Below are 12,656 nucleotides of genomic sequence, written 5' to 3'. Positions count from 1 at the left end.
CACCTCTACTCACGCCCAATCCAGAAAATGGCGTCATATTGTTTCCAGCAGTGACGTGAGTCTACAAATTAAATGCGTTTGCAATTCACTACATCCATTGGTCTAATTCGGGAAGGAGGATAAACGGATGTAGTGAGATGCGAGTTTTTTAAGGTAAAGATCGATACAGGTTTACTGTATATGTTTAACGAGGTATTTGTTGAAAGAAAAGCTTTTTGTTCAGTAAAATACCACAAGCTTTTCCACCCAGTCTCCATACACACTAACCACACTGGTATAGAGCAGGCTGCTGGCAGGCAACACACATACAGCACAATATATACAGTACTGGATATAAGTGAGGAGATATTTCTACAATAATCGCTTTTAATGACCCTGGAGGTATCTTTTAAACCATCAAAATATGAAGAGTATGTTATATTCAGAAGGAGAAAACACTAAACTTAGTTAAGGTTTTTTTTTAGTTACAAATTAATTTTGCAAAAATGGCAAACTACTGGATATCATGGAAGATGAGTTTTATTCTAATATGCAAAAAAATGCATAGAAAAACAAAAAGCTGACAAATAAATAAAACAAAAATTAAATACATTGTAATCAGTTATTAATATTTTGTTAGTCTATCCTTGTTTTTGATTACAGCAGACATTTTCCTTGGCACTGACTCGATGAACTTTGTGTGTAATTTCTTGCCAAACTTCCCTAAATTCTTCCAAAAACTTCATTGGATGACCTGCGATTTGGCATGTTTAATTGCATCACGACAAGTGAAATTGCTGAAATGCAGAGCGTGTAAATTGTGTTTACACTCCAAGCACAACCATGCAACATGCATACAAAATATGCTTGAATAAAGGAGAAGAGATTTTTTTTTTTCTTAGCTCAGACATCACTTCTGGCCTCTACTGTATGTTCATATTTACTCTGTAACTACATCTCAGTGGATAATAGCTTACTTAGCGATAATGTTTGCAAATAAATCTTACAACATTAAATCTTACAAACAATACATTTTTCGGTTATTTAAGCACATAATATTTAGACTACAGAATCAATTGCAGCTCAGCCGGTGATAGGCTTGATGATTTTCCCGCACCACAGTCATTACATAGCGTCTAAGTAGTACACCAGTATACATTAGGAATGCACTTTATTTAAGAGGGGATGTGGCAGCCTGATGGTTAAGGTGTTGGACTATAAATCAGAGGGTTGTGAGTTTGAATCCCAGGTCCACCTAGCTGCTACTGCTGGGCCACTGAGAAAGGCCCTTGACCCTCAATTGCTCAGTTGTATACAATGAGATAAAAATGTAAGTTTCCCTGGATAAAAGGAGGTAAATGTAAAGTAGTAATAAGACACTGACCACAATGCTGTTATACGAAAATAATGCACGTCTACAACTTATCTCCTCCAGCTGGAGTGTGTTATTCCGCTTATACTACTGCGCAGGCAGGAGAAACACAGGAATTCCAAGCTTGAGTTATTTCGGTTGTTGTTCATGTTGAATTAGAGAGTGGAGTCAGAGGAGTTAAGGATATTAGTATCAGTGTATATGGCTGGAGGATATCTTTCCCTACTGTGAAGATTAATAATTAATAGACCTGAGTTCCCAGTGTGACCGCTTCATCTTTCCAGACCTGCCTGATCCATCCTGATGCCCTACCTCTAATTGGAGTCTCATCATTTGGTGGTGCTCCTGGTTCTGATCTGCATACACAACCCCTGACCCATGGGACTGCTGTGAATAGAACCATTTGTAGACTATTGTGCTGTCTTTGAACTGCTATTGTGGCAGTCAGCTTTCTGTTTGGGTCTTTTTCAGTGAACATTTAAAGACTTCAGCAAGAAGGAATCAGTGTTAAGTTTATAATGAATTCAGAAATTATGCTGACCTATTAGTTGCTCAGGAGCTCTTGTTTGCTCAGTTCCAGTTTACTATAAAACTGTTGTATAAAAGACATTATTTACATTTACATGATTTATTGTCCAGTGTCACCCAAATGAGAATGGATTGCCTTCTTAACCTGGTTCTTCTGAGAGTTTCTTCCTCATATCATCTCAGGGAGATTTTCCTTGCCACTGTTTCCTCAGGCTTGCTCATTAGGGATAAATGTTAGTGATGAATATAAATACATTTTACACTTTATATTTTTTATTCCATGTTTCCATATTTCTGTAAAGCTACCTTGAGACAATGTCTATTGTTAATAGTGCTATACAAATAAATTGAAATGAACTGAATGTGATGATAAGGTTTCTCTTAGAGAAACCTTATTTCTATTCAGGTATCAGATCATCAAACCTTATGGTCCCTTCTCCTTGACAGAAGGGTGCAGTGCCCTTAAAGTGTACAGCATGCAAATAGATAGAAAGGGGCACGAGTTCCAGACAGTGTCAATTTTTACTGCTGATCTGCTTCATTCCTTTCACTGACACAAAAATAGAAGATAAGCCCCATTTCAGATTTACTTGTGCACCAAAACATCGAAATGCAATAAAATGCTTTGGTAAACTGAGATTCAAAGAGAAGCAGGGCATGGGACTTTGGAGTCTCTGTGAGCATGAGAGTGCACTAATGTCACATGAGCTGTGGGGGGATGTAGGCTATTGTGGGTCCACATGGAGGAATTTCTTGTCAAAATCCAAGGTGCCCTTCAGTGCCAGGGCATAGAGATATAGCTGGAGAAGTATGGGCATAGTTATTGCACAAACTATATGTGGCAAGTATATCCCTTAAACAGGAAAATGTGAAGTGAAAATGATTAAAAATATCAGTTCAAAACATTAAATTAACTTGTTTGAAAAAAATACCATATGAACATAGCTGAAAGGTAGATTTAAGATATTGTTTTACAATAATTATTTTACTATTTGAATTTAATTCAATCATTTATCCTGCTGTGTCTGACAGATAGTTCTACAAATTTTAAGTGAGTCTTTAGTGGTCATGTGGCTAGTCTATTTTGGATCTGTTACCAAGACCCCCCCAAGAGACAGACAGCTAAATATGAAGTCTCTGTCCATATATGCAAGGGCTGGTAGAACTATGGAAGCTACTTGAGCAGTTGAACAGATGGTAAGCATTGGACTTGTAGGGGATCATCATAATATTATCAGCTGTGCATGTGCAACAAAGGCAAAAAACTAAAGGAGATGATAAGGTTAAAAAAAGAATAGTACATGGATAAAATCCTTTGGCAGATTGGTTTTCTAATGTCAGCATATTTAATAATCTATCATCACCATTAACATTTTTTGTCAAGCCTTAGATTTGACACTTAAATGTAGTTAATTAATATAAAGTGTATTATTGAGCATGGATATCAGGGCTGTGTAATATTTAGTAGGTATGAAACGCCATACAGGCTAATTGAATATGGTTTTGTTGGGTAATTCACACACTTCTATTCTAAAGGATAAGAAAATCTTATTTCTAAATGCATTTAAGTCTTTATTTGATAATATAAAACATTTATACCTAACCTCAATCTGATTCCATCTTGCACAAACTCCATACATGCATTTCCTCCCTTCACCCTCAAACTCAATATTTTTCATTAGTGCAACCTATTGTATAGTACATTCTTTATCTACACATTAGAGATTAAAAAACAAGAGAGAAACCAGTATGTACAGACACTGAAATTCAATAGTATAATTCATTCTTTACAGATTCTTTAAAAAATAAGGTAAAATTGTAACATTTTATTATTTATTTCTCTAAAATGATATGAACACAGTACACCAAGTACAAAACATAGTATTAGGCAATTAAAAATAAAGTTTTGTATTTCATTAATCTACAATAGCCCTTAATTTTTCTATAGTTAAAACCAGTTCATTACACCATGAACACATCCATTAAAAATCAAATTGCTGTCTTTCAAGTTATGAACATATGTGTCAGTGCCATTCACATTTTTGAAAACTACTGCATCTTTTAATTGTTTATAAAATAGCCAAGAGGGAGGAGAACCTACAGGAAGTTGGAGCTTGAGTTATTTCCCTGGTTGATGCTAAATTGAATGGCAGAGTCTGGGGCTGGATGCTGTGCCACCTAGTAGAGGAAATTAACAATATTTATCCATCCATCCATTTTCTGTACTGCTTAAACAGAATGAAAATTGGATACATGACTAGACAAATGAATGATTTGCAGGGTGAGAATAGACAGAGACAGAATGGATAATTTAAAACATGATATTTATATTACTTCTAAACACACCACTCCATGTCAGTAATACAGCACTGTCTTAGATATACAGAACTATATAATTAAATATAAATCATCATAATTTGGTAGACTACATAACTGTTTGTGGTTTATTAACCATCACTTATCCATAAATGTTCACGTTACAAAATGCCACAAAAGGAACACATGGGTTAAATGGGTTAATTAGAGTTTTCTGAATCACAAAGTATTAACAGTAAATAACATATAACAAGAGATTGAATCTAAGGAATAAGACTGCTTAAGCAGCATTTCAATTTCACTTCATAGTAAATCAGTTTTCACCATTTAAATACCATGTTTATGGCATAAATATCATGTTTTAACCTTACAATCGATCAGTCAAACACAAATAAATGTAAATGAATTAATAGGAGGTACCTCGGGCTGTGGAGGTGTAAGTAGTGGTGTTGTAGGCAGTATTTCTCCTTTGACTGGCTCATTGACGGAAGGAGCGTTATACATCACTGGAGCAAAACCCTGCAAACACAGACAAAGACACACAAGAGCAACAATTCATGTAGATTGTTTAATGTGACCAGTGAGAACTGCAGAATGACAGGACAGAATGCTGTAGAGGTTCAATGGATGAAGCAGAATCGTACAGCCGGAGGAGGTTGGTTACTGGGAGCATCACTCCACTGAGGAGGCTGAGCTGGTGGAAAGCCAGATCCAGGAGGGTAAAGGGGATTCTGGAAATAATATGTAAATCCATTACTAATTAATTTCTTTACATCATTTAAATAAATTTGAGCAATGAAATAAAGATCACTTGTATATAGAATATCTTAATTAAAAATCAAGACTGTCAAAACAAGTATTACTGTGTTTGTGTGCGTGTGTGTGGGTGTCTTACAGGGTTAGGGGGCATAGCAGGTGATGTGGCAGGATATCCACTGTGGGGTGGTTGAGGAGGAAATGCGGGATTGGGAGGAGGATAAACAGTACCCTCACCTACAGGAGGGTAACCAGGAGCATGGCCCTGAAAATGAAGTTTTATAATAGCTTTACAATATGACAGAGAATTATACTTGTAGCAACAGAGATATTTATATTGCCAGTTGTTCAATTTAAGGAAGACATGGATCTCTAAAATCAAGAGATGGGCTGCATGCATAGGATATTCACTTGGAAGTAGTGATCTATTATATTCTAATTAAAATGTGCTATCAAATTCGTTACTTGTCATGTAAGGACTGTGTGTGTGTGTGTGTGTGTGTGTGTGTGTGTGTGTGTGTGTGTGTCTTACAGGGTTAGGGGGCATAGCAGGTGATCCACTGTAGGGTGGTTGAGGAGGAAATGCGGGATTGGGAGGAGGATGAACAGTACTCTCACCAACAGCAGGGTAACCAGGAGGATAGGCCTGAAAATCAGTAGCTCAGATGTATAGAGTGTAAAAATACAAGCTTCAACAATTCATTAATGGATGTTGTTGTTTCTTTAGAAAGTTGTTTCTTCAGATGTAGTTTATTCATTGTCATTTGCTAGAAGGGGTTTAATATACACTTAATGAAAGTTTTAATAGTTTTTGTTTTACTTATATGTACAACATTTAAACTTTATAATATATTTAACCCTTAAACACACATGACTGCAAAATGAAAATTAAAAAAACTTTCCAAACAATGGGACAGTTATCTCTGGCTGAGATTGGCATCACTCTGGCTGAGATTAGTATGCAGGGATTTCCTCAAATATTCTCACCCTCTCTCTCATCCCTCCACTATTATAAAGAATGTGGATCCAATGTAGGGGTAACAATTAAGATTTGAGAACTCATAATCTTGATTTCTGCACAATCCTGTGCTGTATTGTGTGTTACCGGTGTTGATCCAGCAGAAACTGCAGGACTATCGTAGGCTGGTGGAGGTCCTGGTGGATTAATTTGGTTGTCGTACTTCACAGTGGTGGTTGTGTTGGTGTTGGTGGTGTGTTGGCTGGTCTTTTTACAAATCCTCTTTCTACAGCAGCAGCAAATACAGGGTGGAATACCGAGTAACAGCAGCAGAGCAGCTAGAGGACCTGCATTTGACCCTGGATGAGAATCTAGAATAAGAATAAGATGATTAAAGATTGGAATGCGATATGGATCATTAAATTTGCTTGTCTAAAAAAAATTATTAGTGAGATCTATGTTATTTTATATACTGAAGAAGTATACTGTTTGAGTTTTTGTTTCCCTATAAAAGAAATTATATATATATATATATATATAAAATATATATATATATATACACATATATATATATATATATATATATATACACACACACATACATATACACACTATACACACACACACACACACACACATATATATATATATATATGCATGTTTACTGGTAAGTAATTACTGAAGACAAATGAACGACTGAAAATTATATTTGTATAAAGTACTCAATTGAGGCTAAAGGGCTACTGTCATGGGATACTCTCTGAAAGTTTTTTTGGATCACGTGATGCTATGGGATGATAGAGGAAACAGATTCAAAAGCAGAGAAATGGTTCGTAACATAAGGATTTAAAAAAAAAATTAAATTCACTTTTCACTGTGACTATTGGTAATTTAATTAATTTGTTTTTAGTAACAATCTACAGAACCTCTAGTCAGAAAAAAATAGTTCAAAGGACAACTTTTGGGAATGCTCAAAAACCTCAGGTGGAAACTCACCAACCAAGTTCATAGATACAATCCTGACTTTGCGATTTAGACGATCACGGAGTGTGTAGTTGCCCACATCTGACACATTGACAGTGAGCAACTCAATGCTGCTGCTAGTCACCTTGACACGTCCCATGTAGTCAGGATGCAAGTTGCCCACAGGTGAGCCACTCTCCACCAGAGTAAGGTTTACATCTTGGTTTGAAAAATGTAGCGTGGCATCAATCTTCGGAAGACCAAGAAGATAAATGCTTAAGGACTCTCCAGCCACACAATCCTGTGAACTTGTTTTAGCTTTAAAAGCAATAACAGAGGTAATATTAAATTCTCATTTAAACAGGAAGTGTGCACAAGAAGCATTGATATTGATATAACAAAGTTAATAAAGTTTTAAAAAAAAAAAACTTGCATGAGAAGTATACATTGAAGATAATATCATTGAAGCCTAATATCACTTACTGATAACCTTCAAGAAATAGATGGATGACTTTTTGTTCCAGTAGTTCAGCACAGTGTAGGTTCCTTCATCATTGAATGTGACCGATGCAATTACAAATTTCCTGTCATCATTTCTTCCTGTTACTACTCCCCTTTTAGCTTTGGTAGATCTGGACCAAAGGATCTCCTGCTCGATTTCATCCATATAGGTAAATTGCAACTTCTCAGCCCCAGACGACAGTCTGATAATCAGCTGTTCACCATACATCCGTTGTTCATAATATGTCTTAGACATAAAATCAGCACAGGCGTCTAAGGACAGACACAGAGAAAACCATATGCTACACCATATACTAATACGATTAAAATAACATTATGATATAGCTTTCTTTGCAGACTTTGGTAATTTGTTAACATAATTTATTTCTAATACACGAAGGATTAAATCTGTGATCTAATGATTAGCTTCTGTTTAAAAAAGAAGTGAAAAAGGCATGCTCTGGCTTAAGCTTGAGAATGCATGAGGGTGAGATGAAGATAAAGGAAAGAAAAAAAATCTTACACATAATTTGAACAGCCAAGAGCAGAATCCAGAAGGTTTGCATTTTTCTGTGGATAAAATAATTAGATGCTTAAATTAATACTAACAGGAACAATGCAGGATCAGTAAAATAGCACTTTTTTGTTGTTGTTGTTTTTGCTAGTCTTTAAATCTTAGTGGTTTCAGTTCAACTAGTGATTGATCTGGTGTGAAATGTCTGCTAAAGCTGTATTTGTGGAAATGTTCATGACAGATTTTCTTATCATAACCTCCTGAGAGCACTTCAAGCTTGTAAGCTTAATGCTGCATAAGTTATTTTTACAAAACCTTCAAACATACAATCAATTGTTCTTGAAGAATCCTAGAAGCACAGATGGACCAGACAGGCTGATGGACAAAAAAATACCCCATAGATTTAAAGAAAATGGGCATGTCGGAAAGGCGTCATAGACTGGAGTGCAAGTAACCCATTAGGCACAGGAAACAAGCACAGACTGGGAGATCAGGAGAGGTGATGTGAGCAATCAAGATTTAATGGCTTCAAAAAAAAAAAGAAAAATAAAAAAGAAAAAGCTAAATATTGAAAATTCACACTGTTGAGAAGAGTATAATAAGAATTCAAGGATTTTAAGGGACCTAAAGAAGACCTTTAAAACATTATATACGTTAAAAACATTAGAATTCTGAGCGTATCATTCTTAATATCTGACCAAAAGCACAAAACTGAATTATAACCCCATGGAGAAGTTTGCAAGTGATTTCATTTTAACTCACAACCTTCTAACCAAAAGCCAGATTCTTTACCCAGGAAGCAACCACTGACTTGTCTATAATAATGAAGGAACATCTGTGAAACCTCTGGTTTAAACATTTGGTAGAACATAAACATTTAAACATAATGGTTTCATTATTTTGAACTACAATTGAAATCATGGTCTGTATATTATTTGATCTGTGCATTAAAGACAGTATTTCCAACATGAGGCAGCAAGATGTTTTTGTTCTACACTCTTTCTGAATGTTAGTTTAACTTTGTTGTATCTAGAGCAAAGTATCAAGGTTTTTGCACAACTCCCAACTCATCCCGACCTTATAAAACACAATATACAGTGTAGCAAGGTATCACCCGTTTTCTACAGCACGCAAATCACGTTTGTTGTGTGTTTTTTAAACCCACAACATAGGAAGCGCTTCATAGAGCTCACTTCTGTATTGACAGCCTTTTTATACCACTGGCGCTCTTATGACACAGATTATAACGTACTATTAATTATTTAAGATTATACTCACCAAAGAATTCAATGCGAAATTGTTAATCAAACAAACAAACAAATGGACCCTGTCGCCAGAAATATACCTCGTGTCACTTAAAACAATCCAGTCAGACTGGATAACTGCATGAAATGCCAACACTGACAGCAAGAACATAGGGGTTGGCTAAAGGAAATAGGTGTGGTTTGGGGGACCTCCTACTCCAAAAGTGCTTGTTTTGGAGTCATTCATGTCCGAATTTAAGTTTGTTTAATTAAATTTTTTAAGAATATTAAATAGATGTCAGTGATTGCATTTGATGATGACATTATATAATACCCTTCTATCTTCAGCAGACACTCCACACACACACACCCTCACATTCCTGTCCACGCCCAGTCTAGGAAATGACATCAATATATTTTTTCTGAATTTAGTTTAACTAAACAGTTTGAAATACATTGCCTAAATGCAAACCTTTTTGGAACCCGATGTATAATCAGATTGAATGGAAAGAGGTCTGGAGTTTACCTAGTAAATACTGCCTCACCAGTAAGGTTATTCATTTGAGATTTTTCAGAGACATGGAGACTACATGCGTCTTTTGTCATTCATTAGAAGAATCCATAAAACACTTATTTTTTGAATGTATATTTACCCAATCATTTTGGATTGATATTAAATATCTAATATTCAAATTCACAAAATTAAAGATTGGACTATCTGGACTGATCTATTTTTGTTATATAAAAATAAGATTTTGGAGCAAAATTTGGTGATTAACTTAATAATTATGTATGGAAAATATTACACACACAAACAGAAATGGAATAATAACAAACCCGACATTATATTATTTAAAATTGAACTTAAGCATTATATTGAGGCCGTAAAAGATGCAAGAAATAAAAAAGCAAAACGGATATATAGAATTTTTGAATCCTTTTCTTTTTGGAACACTAAGTTGTTTTTTTCTTTCTGTTATTTCCTTTGATGCTATTATGAATGTAATACATAATAGTTGAACACACTGTGATCCTCTGTATGTATATTGTTATTGTTCTTGTTATGCATTAAAAAAAAAAATAACTAAATTGATTCGTCAAGGCTAAAAGTCTGCAAAAATGTTATATATACTAACTTAAAGCTATATACGTATATATATATATATATATATATATATATATATATATATATATATATATATATATATATATATACGTGTGTGCTTTCACCCTGTTTGTTGTTATTGATAGAATTTACATAAAGGAACATTAAAAAAGACGTGTTATAGCATTCTATTCGGTTAAAAATGAATAGTAAAGTCGTTTTTGAGAGGTCTATGTGTGTAAGGGTGTAGATTTCTTTATATAGTGTGATATAAAAAGAATTAAATGATGATTCAATGGTGATGGTTCAATTCTATACAATTGTACTTGTATGGCACCTATAATAACGGACATTGTCATAAAGTAGCTTTACAAATTAAGGTTTCGGATATATATGATAAATTTAGCCCTAAGTAGCAAGCCAGGGGCAACAGTGGAAAGAAATATACAACATGAGACAATATTAGGAAAATAGGGGATGTGTTTGGGGGAATATATTGAATTTTTCTATGTTAGTAAACATGTTTTGCTGACTTTTCTTTTGGACTAAATCCAAGTCCATGCCATGGGCTAAATATTGAAGGAAGTATGTCTGCTCCAGCTCTTCCTTTAGTCAGTAGTTGCCCACAGTTGTCAGTGTACTCTACATTTGCCAGTTACTCACCATTCACCTTTTACACTTTCTCCCTATTCAATTGTTTCCTGTGTTCTTCAGTTTCTCAGATGTGAAGTTTTTTTTCCTTTGACAGTGTAGAAGTATTCGTTCCGTTTATGGTACTTCCATGAATACATTAGAACTCAATGGTTTTTTTTTTTCTTTTGTATTGCGTTTTCCTTTTATTTTCTTGGCTGCATTCTTTCAACAGAAGATTAATCGCACCATTTCTAAGCCCTCTGAATGCATGGTTGATTCTCAACCATGAGAAGATAACTGCTCACACTCAAAGGTGAGAGAGAGAGAGAGTGTGAGTTAAAACAAAATGCCAGCATTTTACTATTATAAACATCATAAAACAACTATGTTGCTATAAGAACAGAAAGTCCACTCCAAAACAAAACTAGCAACACAATAATGTTAAGATAAAACACATGAGAAAATGCCCTGCTGAAGCTGTTGTCAGGTTTTGTCCAACTTTCAAACATTGGAGTACTACAATAAAAAAAACTGTTTACTTAAAACATTCCCTAATTTGGCAAACAGGCAGAAACCAAAACACTTAATCTAAGTTGTAATGCATAGCCACAAAACCTCTCTCTGTAAGGACCATAGTATTCACACGTTACATATTTGTTAGGGACTAGAGTAAAAACCTCACTTTCTCTGTTGCTTGCTACATCTCTCTTTTGTACCAGGGTGTGTTTGCTGTCCAGCTGGTCGTATGCAGAACAACAAATCAGTGTAAAATGATTTTATAATCTGTATTCTTTCCTATTCAGACATAGATGTATATGTGGAAGGATATGTTTCCATATACACTAACACATTGTGAATACATAGATTTGAGAAGAAACTTGTGCGCACACACACAGAGTTTCTCAGAATTATCACTTGTTGAGACAGGCATTTCAAATGGCAGTGCTGTCAGACTAGTTGTAAAACATCCATATATGGGAAATATTCTTTAATGCTCCATTTGGGAAATAATCACTAAATCATAGGTTTGTTTCCTTTCAGTAACCAAACAATGTGATAAATGAATTCTATTTTTGTAAAGCATACAAATCTGTAGCTTGTAATTTTACCCAGCAACACAGAACCACATATGAAAGTTGGGTGTGTCAGTCACCTTGAGAGCAGTTTATGATAATGTGCCATTAGATATTTTATAAAAGAGATATTTTACATTCACATATTTTTTTCCCCTTAAATATCTTTACTCTCAACACAGAGGGTTCACATCTTAGCCTCTCTATTTCTTAGCTCCCTCTTTATTGACCTAGAGCAATAATTATACAAAATTACGTGCGCTGACGGAATCAGGAACTAAAGCAACATGTTGAGGCAAGTCCCAACGGTGTTAAAAATTCTGAATAGTAAATTACAGTGAAAGGATATTATGTAGGCATACAACTACAATACAACACAAATGATGACTCACTCTTCCTGTGAGAATATGAATGAAGATGGTGACACATGGCATAAGATCCTGCTGAAAAACTTTCACTACGACTTTGTTGATATATTGAACACAATTCAAGAGCACTGAATGAAATGAATGGATTCTACTAATATATGTATATTTAAGGAATATCGTGTGAGCAGCCTAACCTCTAATAGAGTTTGTGTGTGTACTCAGATCCACGTCACCTACATGACAAACAAAGGAAAGCAACAGCAAGGATGTACAAATATGCATTTGTTCAGTATGTAAATCCCTTTGTGGCTCTAGGCATTTGAACATGGCTGCATTTCTCTCAGCA

The 12,656-nt window shown here is 34.9% G+C and overlaps 1 protein-coding gene across 1 annotated transcript; it reads right to left on the bottom strand.

Annotated features, from left to right (window-relative positions):
- Positions 1-3,206: 3,206 nt before the first annotated feature.
- Positions 3,207-9,274, bottom strand: LOC132847562 (uncharacterized). Its single transcript, XM_060872962.1, has 10 exons — positions 9,166-9,274; positions 7,897-7,943; positions 7,356-7,646; positions 6,906-7,190; positions 6,057-6,280; positions 5,484-5,597; positions 5,091-5,216; positions 4,840-4,926; positions 4,616-4,714; positions 3,207-4,057 (listed from the first exon to the last, which is right to left on the bottom strand). Exons 2-10 carry the CDS (start codon positions 7,937-7,939, stop codon positions 3,977-3,979), a joined length of 1,350 nt encoding a protein of 449 aa, XP_060728945.1. The 5' UTR covers positions 7,940-7,943; positions 9,166-9,274; the 3' UTR covers positions 3,207-3,976.
- Between the last annotated feature and the right edge of the window lie 3,382 nt (positions 9,275-12,656).

This window comes from Tachysurus vachellii, chromosome 6, assembly GCF_030014155.1.
Source record: "Tachysurus vachellii isolate PV-2020 chromosome 6, HZAU_Pvac_v1, whole genome shotgun sequence".
NCBI lineage: Eukaryota > Metazoa > Chordata > Actinopteri > Siluriformes > Bagridae > Tachysurus > Tachysurus vachellii.
The sequence above is the reverse complement of the archived record's forward strand: the minus strand, read 5'-3'. Positions and strand labels throughout refer to the sequence as shown.